Genomic DNA, 10,706 nt, shown 5'->3' with positions numbered 1-10,706 from the left:
AACTCCAACACCTGTCCACAGAAAATATGACTATTGCTCAAGTTTGTCCACGGTAATTATGTCAATTGTTCACCTCCTGTCTCCTCCGAGAATTTCTACATAGGGAAACTATGAAACAGGGTCGAGAGACGTCCAAGTAACTGATCCAGGGGCACACCAACGACCCTAAAAAGAGTGTGCAAGAACACTAGTTAAACTGGGGTGCCCCACTCAGAACTCCCACTAGGGTCTAGCCTCCCCTTAAATAGTTCCAGAAACATAAGAAAAAGGTAAAAAAAGATTATTAACGAGGGTGTCAAACTAAAGAAGGTGTCGACCGAATGGATAACGCTAAGTCAGGAAGGGTCGGGACCCATTTCCAGGCCCGTCTGAAGTTTGCTAGAGAGCATTTAGATGATCAAGAAGAGGATTGGGAGAATGTCATATGGTCAGATGAAACCAAAATAGAACTTTTTGGTAAAAACTCAACTAGACGTGTTTGGAGGAGAAAGAATGCTGAGTTGCATCCAAAGAACACCATACCTACTGTGAAACATGGGGGTGGAAACATCATGCTTTGGGGCTGTTTGTCTGCAAAGGGACCAGGACGACTGATCCGTGTAAAGGAAAGAATGAATGGGGCCATGTATCGTGAGATTTTGAGTGACAACCTCCTTCCATCAGCAAGGGCATTGAAGATGAAACGTGGCTGGGTCTTTCAGCATGACAATGATCCCAAACACACCGCCCGGGCAACGAAGGAGTGGCTTCGTAAGAAGCATTTCAACGTCCTGGAGTGGCCTAGCCAGTCTCCAGATCTCAACCCCATAGAAAATCTTTGGAGGGAGTTGAAAGTCTGTGTTGCCCAGCGACAGCCCCAAAACATCACTGCTCTAGAGGGGATCTGCATGGAGGAATGGGCCAAAATACCAGCAACAGTGTGTGAAAACCTTGTGAAGACTTACAGAAAACGTTTGACCTCTGTCATTGCCAACAAAGGGTATATAACAAAGTATTGAGATTAACTTTTGTTATTGACCAAATACTTATTTTCCACCATAATTTGCAAATAAATTCTTTAAAAATCTGATTTTTTTCACATTTTGTCCCTCATAGTTGAGGTATACCTAGGATGAAAATTACAGTGGGAGAACTTGCACAATTGATGGCTGACTAAATACTTTTTTTTTTTTTTTGCCCCACTGTAATTATCGCTCATTAGAAGAGTGAAAATACATCTTCAAAGTATTTATTTGGCTGTAATTCAATAGCTAAGAATGTAAAAATACCTTTTTTTATAAATGGTGCTTACAAATGTGCAATAATAAAAAATGTAAATTGCCAAGGGAAAACCACCAAGATGTTTTGGAGTAATTACGAAAGTACTATAAATGCACTAATCCTGCTATAATGACCCAAAGAAGATCTCCACTTAATTGAAGTGACTTAATATAAAAATATAAATAATAACCTTCTCATTAAAATGTGATACATCTTTTTTAACAATAGATTACATTGGTCACTTCCTTTTATATGTTAGGCGCCTGGGTGACAAGCTCCCAGGAAGTCTGCAGACGTTGATGCAATATTTAGTGGCCAAAGGGTGGTACTACAACTTATGGGCCCAAAAATACTTTTCCTCATTGAGTGAGAAAGAGATGTCTGTACATCAGCAGATTTTATTTTTTTAGCTAAATCAACTACCCAGTACGACCCCTTTTTATAGCCCCTATGTTAATCAATAGGGTTTTGCGCTTAAAGCCAAAACCAGAGTTATTTTTCCTCTTCATTCATTTCACTGAGACGAGATCGGCCTAAACGCACGGACTAGTACAGGTACTTTTGCTCTCGAGATTCAGGCCATTGGACATATGCTCTACTCACAGTTTGTTTCCTTTGAGGGCAGCGTGGTGCAGCAGGTTGAAGCCTCGATGGTTCTGCTGTGTGAAGTCAATGTTGGGCACCAAGACCAGGATCTCAATGATATTGCGGAAATCTTTAGCGATGGCGTCATGGAGCGGTGTGTCCCCATATGAATCCTGATTGGGGGAGAAACAGTTGGTTTTTAAAGTGGCCTAGTAAGAGAGACTTTCACACATTAAGCCAGTACGAGATATCCGGGCCTATTTGTTAGTCATGCTGAGACATGACACAGCAACATTTAAATTACCGTTTAAAATGAAATGGCTGAAATCTAGACAATTAAGAGTGAAATGGATGCTGTAGTTAATTCTTATTATGCAGAGTACAAACTAAAAACCTCTAGGCTTTCACTCCATGTGTTTATATGAGCAGACACAGTACTCAAGCAGAAAAAATAAGCTGTTAGTGAATTCGGGGTATGGTTGCAGGCATGTGAGACCGTCTGGAAAATGCCCTACTAAGACACTACAATGCTTGAGTGAATATTCAAGGTTTTTAACTTTTTAATGACAGAATCAACAGATGCCAATTAATGTAGATAAATAATATGCAAGGAGTGGAAAAATAAGAATCAAACACTTAAATCTTCACTAGTATTTGTTCAGTATTGCGAAAAATAGTAATGAAAGGCCAATCAGAAGCATGTCAGGGCCTCTCACCTGGAGATTGACATCAGCAGAGTGTTCGGTCAGCACTCGCACCACGTCTGTGAAGCCCTTGTTGACAGATATGTGGAGGGCCGTGCACATGGAGTTGTTCAGGAGGTTGACATTTGCCCCCTTGCTCAACAGCAGCCGGGTGATATCTGCCTGGTTACTAAACGGAGATGAAGAATAAATAGGAAAAGATGCAGATTAATCATCACTGTTATATATTTATTGTGATTCAAATTTCCAAACTGTTCTCTATTCAAATTCATTCAAACCAGTATTTGAAATCTCAAATGCCTATTCTGAAATCTTGGACAAAGCTCAAGGTTTGCATACTAAGTGAGAGTAATATCCCTTTTAATTACTGCCATTTTGTTTGCATGGTGCACCACTGCTGCAAGAGTTCATTCCTGAAGAGATTTAGAAAATGCTGACTTCACGAGTATATGGTAATCTGAGGAGAGGATAAGACACAGCTGACTGATTAGGCAACACTTTAATGCGGTCACTTCTGTGAATGGATTATCACATTACAAGAAAAGACACAGACAGCTCTACTGTAAGTCTGTCAGTCTGCAAGTCTTCCTTAAGACACAAGGAGCACCTTTGTACAAACTCAAACGTGTGCAAGAAAACTGTGTGTGTCCTTACCCAAAGGCAGTGTAGTGCAATGCTGTGTCTCCATCTTCATCCTTAACCTCGATGGAGCTGTTGGCCTGCAGCAGGGCCTTCACCACCTCCATGTGTCCTTGGTGAGCAGCCACCTGCAGTGCAGTCTTGCCCTGGTTCTTTATATCCACCTGACAGCAACACAAAGGTGGAGCAAGACTCATGAGAGGCAGTGACAGCTTGGACATTAAGAGATGAACATCAACACGTTGGTCATACACTCGATACATAATCCCAATAAGTAGTGCAGTCATCAGAAGGCAGAAATATAGTCTTAAACATAAAAGTAATTAATTTTCTCACAAATGAATTAAAAAAAAAATCACCTGAGATTATACTATACAAGTCATATGTAAAGGCAATTATAAGCGTGTTGTAAAACATTTTAAACCAACTGTAGGTCATAGCAATTTGTCAGTTAAATAATAGTGTAAGACAGACTGAGCATTTCCGACATTGAAGTGGCAAATGAACAACAAGAAAAAAAACTGTTTGTAAAATGAATATGGTTGATTCACGAAAGCAACACTTGAATTTTGAATTTTTTCTTATTATAAAAATATATATTTTTGGTCGAAGAACATTATCGCCAACTCCTACTACTATATTACCACCTGTCTAAATTGAAAACAAATAAATCCTTTATTTAAGTGACTAACTTGTACTGAAAGTCTTTTTCACAGGGCCAACATATCGTTTTAATCTTGATTTAGCAATCCTAGATAGCCATAGTATCCTCATTTCTCTCTGTAGATGAAATGTATAAATAGAGTAAATTACATAATAATACATAAAAATAAAACTTTATTTGTGAGAGGAGTTGCAGATTCTTTCAAGTCAATACTTTAAAGAGACATTAGAGTTTGTCTGTTACGAGAGCTGTTATGTCACTCTGGCCTTTAAATTCCCCGCCCCCAGTCTTGGTGTCCCGGTAGCAAGAGCTCTTGGAACGGGCAGTGGACTGCAGCAGAGAGGAGTAGGGGTGCACTAACCTTGTCGGGATATTTCTGCACCAACTCCCGCACTTTGTTGGCACTGCCGTGCGCTGCCTCGATGACCAGCCGGCTGGGATTGTCCTGCTCCGTGGACTGAGAGAGCAGCTTCTCCAACACCGATATGACTGTACCTGCACAGAGACATAGGCAGGTGAAGGGAGGGGGCAGATGTTGTGAAATAAGGGGGATAAACAAGAGAGACAAAAGGATTAATAAAGCTAAATCAGTCCAAAGTAAACAACATTATACAAATTGTTTCGAAAATTCTTCTAGAGGGCTAAAATAGTAGACAGACAGGTTAGCTGAGCTCAATTCAAAACCACAGGAATGAGTCAAAATGCCCCCAATCTGACCACACACAGCACTGTTGCCAAGCTCCCACCCGCTGAGGTGAACACATGCACAGAGCTGATTTAGTCATGACGTGCTGCCAAAGCCTCTCGCTGTCAACATGCAGTATCATGACATGCAAGAGTGAAGAACACTTAAAAAAATGACAGCCCATAAATACACTGCTGAAAAAGAGACGGACAGGGAATGGCCATGACCATTTCCACAGCCTGAATGTGAAAGCATGCAGCTGGAATGAGGACAGGGGAGAATGAGAAAATGCCCGCAGAAGGTAAAGCCGGAGCTGGAGTGTTAGAGATGAGCCCCCTTCGTCCCGGCAGAGGCCTTACTTCCAGATTCGTTGGGGTTCTCGGCCGTCATGAGGTTGGCGTCCACCTCCACCGTCTGGCCCGTGAGGCACGCTGGGTTGAAGGTCCACGTCTGGCCTCCGAATGCCACCCGAAGGTCACCATCCGCATATACTTTCAACACCTTCCCGGCATGGCCGAGCACCTAGGGACAAAAACAGTGAGTAAGGCGGATGTGGTATGGGTGGGTGAGAAAGAAAGAGTAGAATAGTAGATAACAATGGAGAAGGTTGACAAATAACCAGGCTGAATTCACAGAAGCATCTTTAAATTTGATTACTTCCAGATGTTCACACAATTTTTGGGAAGTAGTTCACTTTTAATTCTTAGGGAGACAAATGCAGGCTTTACTTTGGCACAGTTAACATCATGCACACAGACAAGGGGTAACATAAACATATCAGAATAATGAGGTGGGACAAAGTCCTTTAATTGCAAGTGATACGTCTTAGTTATGAAAGTCAAGTTGCACATCCAGACATGCAAAGTGCCAGGTCAAAACTTTAATAAAATGTTTTTTAATTTCATGTCCTAAACAAGTAACCATCTAATTTAATTTAAATGTTAATGATTTTCAGGTTGAGTGTCTATCTCCTAGTAGCAGTTAGAACATTACATAAATATAGTAAATAATAATGAGTCATTGCTGGGGCCATTCCAAGTCAAAAGACTTAAGTCCAAAACAACATATAAGGGTCATTTTAGGACAACAACAAATTATGGTAATATCAAAAGTATCATCAAAAATACAATGATTGTTCTAATTTGTTATATATTCTTCAAATGTATGACTATAACATTTCAGAGATTACTCAAGTGTTGTTGCTTGTGCATTTGTATATTTCTCTTTCTTTAAAATGTATTACATTCAAGTATTTTTTCCCCTCTCCTGCTCTGTTATCTTCCTATTATTCTACCTACAATTGAGTTAAAAGTAGTTTTATTTTGTAAAGTCAGCTATAAAGTCATCATGACCTCAGTCTAAAGATTCAGTCACACTCTTGTCACAGTCATGTGCCTCAAGTCCACACCTCTGCCCCAGGAGAGCATGACTTCAGCATCTATAACTAACGCTGAAACACCATGCGGCATTAGTGTTATCAGGCTATTATCTATAATGAGGCTAAATGAGCATACAGGAGCCATGCTGTCTGTCCACTCTCCATGGCCAGCCTGTAGTCTCTTCACACTGTCGATGTCCTCCAATACTTTTACTAGTTCGCCAACTCCAAAAGTGTTCACCTAGTGGAAAGAAAGATGGAGAAATTGTTACCAAACTACAAACATATTTATAATCCAGATAAAGTCCAATTAAACTGAAGTTCTGAAGCATGTGAGATCCTCATATCTGTAACTATACCTTGGTGAGGGCCCCAGGATGGAAAGTCCAGCGGATGTTGTTGCTGTACTGGACTCTGACATCGCCTCTGTCAGTAATTCTGTGAATAGTCCCGATCCGGCAAATGTACTGCAAACACAAATAGGCCGTTTCACCCAGGGTGTCTCTGTGCACACCCGTGACCTTAATGTTCCCTTTAGCAGCTGTGATTTGAAAGTTGGACGCTCCGTTTCCTTTCACTCTGTTGCACGCCAATGTCCATCTGAGACACTTATATAAATATTCTGTATGCCAGGCTTGAGAGGCACGTGTGTTATGATTGTTTGAGGGAATATTTGGAGAAATATTTTCGTGAAGTACAAAGAGTTCATTGAAGCATACTGGAAAAAATAGGGGAAGTTCATGTTGTACTTTTCATTAGAGGAACTCCTCAGGGAGCTATGTTAAGCTCTCTTTAGTTAATATGTTTGTGTGATTTCTCTCTCTGGCAGAAGGGAAGACTTTAATACCTCTGCCATTTTGGGGTTCCACCCTCCATGGCCCTCCTGCATCTGTCGTAGGATTTCCATCTCCAAGAGACATTTGACCTTGTCGCCCTGCTGGAAGGAGTGGCCGTCAGCGCTCTCCTGGCGTTGCAGCTCTGCATGCTCTCCTGGATGGACAGGCGTTGTTTTAAAGAGTTACAAGGGTTTTACAAAGCCGACATCAACAAAAGTTTAGGTTTGAAGGTAGCATGTCTATAATTGTTCCATTCCATCATATTTACATTGTTGTAATGTTTACAAATGTCAAGCAAAAATACGTCAAATAATTAGAAGAAAATAGGGCAAACAGGTTGTCACTTAGAATTTGTTTTTCTGAATACCTATTGCCTACAGTACAGAGAAATTATGTTAGGGTTGAATATTAAATGGAGGGCTGAACTGTACTTATCAGTTGGAAGTAGGGATGGACTTAATGTTTTTTTTGTCAATCAAGCTTTTTTATGATGCATTTCCCTATAAAAAATATGGATAATTATATGTTTTTAAATTGTGAATCTAGACTGATTCTTTTATATAGGTACATTCTCTTTGACCACAGTGAACTATTTTTGGTAACGCTAAACAGCAACAAATATGGATTGAAAATAATATTTCAAGAGAAATAAAAACATGTTGTGTTTATTGATTTATTTGTTCAATAAATGTTGAATTTTGGACTCAACCACGATCTTGTGTGGTCCAAACTTGCGAAATGACACGACGCACAAGAATCAGATTGTTCATGAAGCCGATATTTGTCCAATATACTCCTAACTATCCGGTGTTATCCCTTACAAAACTGAGTCATTAATGACTAAAACATGAATCTGTTGTTCTTACCGAGCCTTGGTAGGTGTTCTTTGTAATAGAATCCTCCTTGACCATCAGAAACGTATTTGAGGTCCACTTTTCCTTTGTGGCCCATTCGGTAGACATTGGTGGTGCCATTAGACCAGGTGACGCTGGCCACGCTGCGACCGGACTCCGTGTCCCAGCCGCGAATGTCCACTACCTTCCCAACCTTACCCTCCCCGCCTACACACGCATACATACACAGACAAATGTGCAAGAAACAATAATGTATCATTGTTGGGAGAAAAGCAAAGATTAAGGCAGTGAAAATACATTGGCTCTTTAAAGAAGGAAAAATGATTAGATGCAGAGACAGAGAGTGAAGTTAATGTGTTTGGATCAGGAGAGAAAACATGAAATTATTCAGTGTAAAATGACAACAGGCTCAATGTAGACATATGACACAATGAGAAGACAGACACAGAGGTGTGGGAGAAACAGCTCCCCTGTAGAGACATAAGCTGACAAGTGTCACTCACTTCCAATTTTCAATAGCATCAAGTCAAAATTAAGGGATTAACCTAAATATTTTTACATCAAGTTTAACAATGCAAGAAAACCCTTTTTCAAGCCATTAAAGTTCCTAACCACCACACCAGCTAAACCAGTGACCCGTAAGACTACATGCTGGGGGTTTCTGAGCATGCTCAGAGCGCACACACAGTTTAAGCCTGACGAGTGACTTCACCAAACCCCAGGGCGATGATTTCAAAGACACCAAAAGGACATTTTGACTCATTCGCTCTCGCCCAGAAAAAGAAAAGCGTTGCTATTCTCAGAGACAAAGATGAACCCAACCCGGGAAAGATGAAGACATACTGTAGTAGCATTCCTTATTCCCCTAAAGGGAACATACAAAGGCTGGAATTTAGCTCACTAATGTGGAAGAGTGCTTTAATATTAAAACTATTTTAAACATCAGGCAGAACAGGTTGTCTCAAAATGGCAACAATGTAGACTGCAGACATTCTTAAAAGCCAGGAATGCGCAATATCTATTCTCTACTTTCTCAACACTTGCAGGGTAGACTGTGTTTTAAGTGAATGGGCTTCTCAGTTTATGCCACTACACAGGAAAAAGAGAAACAAAGAAGATACATGTTACAGAAACAAGGACACTCAAACAGGCACATCTGTGGAGCAGACTCAGATGAGTCACAGGCAATATAAATACACGCAGACACAAAGTAACAGGACATAGTGCGGGTTAATGAGACGTGAGGTTGGGATGTTATTATAGGCTGTGGATGGAGAAACACTTTGAAGAGGAATACAGCTTCATGCTCGAGAAGGTAGGGGGGCCTGCTGAGTTAGCAGGACAGAGCTGGTGGTTAAGAACATTTCCCCCCACAAACACCACTCACCGTCTTGGTTGCCCCAGTCCCAGTCAGGTCCACGAACCACTTTGACCCCCTGGAAGATTCCTTTGAGGATGATCCGTGGGAGGTTCTGCCTCGGTGCCAAGCACACTCTGCGATAAGAGCACAAAGACACAGCTGATCAAACTGCTCGACAGACCATCAAAGACAATGTAGAGAATTTATATGAAATCCCTTGTCACACAATCCATATTAAGAAGACCAACACAACATGAAATAGCAAAGAATAAGTGCAGTACCACAGTATTTCTATGTGAATGCATTTACCTCATCATACATTTGTCAGTATTAAGGACTCAGATTTTACGATTTAAAAAAAAAGGTTTTAAGAGTAAATGTAGTCTATCAATCATAAATCCAATTTAAATTGTATCTTTAATTTGTTTAATTATTATCCTAAATGTTTGAAACCAACAAAAGCTTTTTGTTTCAAGTGTTTTAAACGTGAATCAGCCTTTTTTATCCTCTTATTAGCACAGTGCAACCTGTCTCATGTGATCCCCCTATCATGTGTGTGTCCTCTGCCTAACGTCCAACTTCTCATTAATTTGCAGAATTTTGTTTATTGTGGCACAGTTCTTCCACAAGTGGTCAAGAGATAAGCAGGAAATACCTGACAGTAGTTAAGACAAAGTATTTCTTCGGATGGGATTTCCCATCTGTCAAAAGCTCAACTCAAAGTAAATATATAGGAAACCAATGCATAGCTGCCGACACCCTGACTAACAGCCCAAATTGCCATTAAAGATTCAGGCAATCTAAGAGAAAGTAATTTCCTCAAAATCTGACATACCTTATGGTAAAGATTTGATCAGATCTTGGCGCAAAGGAGCTGCCTATTCCCATACTTTGACAAGATCAAACCTCGGCTTCCATTTAAGGCAAACAGCTTTTTGAAAAGACTCAAAGTCATATACAATCCAGTGTGATCAAAAGAAGAAGAGCCTTGTCAGAGCTGTCGTCCTCAGGGAGTCTGATAGAGGCTTTGCTGCTTCCACATGTCTGTCTGTCGGGTATTGCTTCAAGTTAGCCTTGGCTAACTTCATCCCCCGCCAATGGAAACACATTTAAGGTTCCTGGGTGCTTTGGCAGGAAACAGAAGGACGTTTGACTCTTAGAGCCAACTAAAAGTAAATCCTAGCATGGGACTGGGCTTTGACATGTCGGTGCCGAGAGTGTATCCGTAAACAGAGCTTTGAGCCTAATCCCTTGACAGCAGATCCATCAGGAAGCAGGCCACCACTGGGCAAAGTATATGAGAAATATAAATAGAGATATAGAAAAAACAGTGGTTCATTTGTTAAGTATACATATCCTTCATTGCTTCAATTCATTAATTTTGCTGATGGGTTTTAAGAGCTTTTCAAGGATTTTAGTTTATAAATGGAACAACTGTGATAAGGCCAACTAGTTCCGGTAACAGACTTCCTGAACTTGTAGTATTAAGGGTCAAGGAGTGAATGTAGCAACCTGTGCCAATTTCCTTATTAAGTTCAGACATGAAGGACTGACTCTAAAAGATACCAAGAGCAGTACTTTCTATAATGAAAGATGAAGAGCTGTTTACTAAGAGAAAATAGTTTTCCAAAGACTGGATCGATGGATTATATCAGTGGTAAATGGGGTGTAAATAGACAGATGACCTCAGTGTTTGACATGTGTTCCGGTGCAGCTACTCCGAAAAAGACAACAGCTCTTT

General features: G+C 40.5%; 1 protein-coding gene across 2 annotated transcripts; it reads right to left on the bottom strand.

Annotated features, from left to right (window-relative positions):
- Positions 1 to 1,829: 1,829 nt before the first annotated feature.
- Positions 1,830 to 10,007, bottom strand: LOC104942893 (E3 ubiquitin-protein ligase MIB2-like). 2 transcript variants are annotated; one of them, XM_010768203.1, is made up of 11 exons: positions 9,801 to 10,005; positions 8,993 to 9,099; positions 7,618 to 7,812; positions 6,763 to 6,905; positions 6,275 to 6,382; positions 6,052 to 6,156; positions 4,897 to 5,059; positions 4,214 to 4,347; positions 3,204 to 3,352; positions 2,562 to 2,718; positions 1,830 to 2,018 (listed from the first exon to the last, which is right to left on the bottom strand). In XM_010768203.1, the coding sequence occupies exons 1-11, from the start codon at positions 9,851 to 9,853 to the stop codon at positions 1,860 to 1,862; spliced, it is 1,473 nt and encodes a 490-aa protein (XP_010766505.1). In that variant the 5' UTR covers positions 9,854 to 10,005; the 3' UTR covers positions 1,830 to 1,859. The 2 variants fall into 2 exon arrangements, with proteins under 2 accessions (XP_010766505.1, XP_010766506.1); XM_010768204.1 differs by lacking the exon at positions 6,052 to 6,156 and having other exon boundaries at positions 9,801 to 10,007.
- Between the last annotated feature and the right edge of the window lie 699 nt (positions 10,008 to 10,706).

Source organism: Notothenia coriiceps, unplaced genomic scaffold (assembly GCF_000735185.1).
Source record: "Notothenia coriiceps isolate Sejong01 unplaced genomic scaffold, NC01 NC01_scaffold00005358, whole genome shotgun sequence".
NCBI classification, from domain to species: Eukaryota; Metazoa; Chordata; class Actinopteri; order Perciformes; family Nototheniidae; genus Notothenia; species Notothenia coriiceps.
The sequence above is the reverse complement of the archived record's forward strand: the minus strand, read 5'-3'. Positions and strand labels throughout refer to the sequence as shown.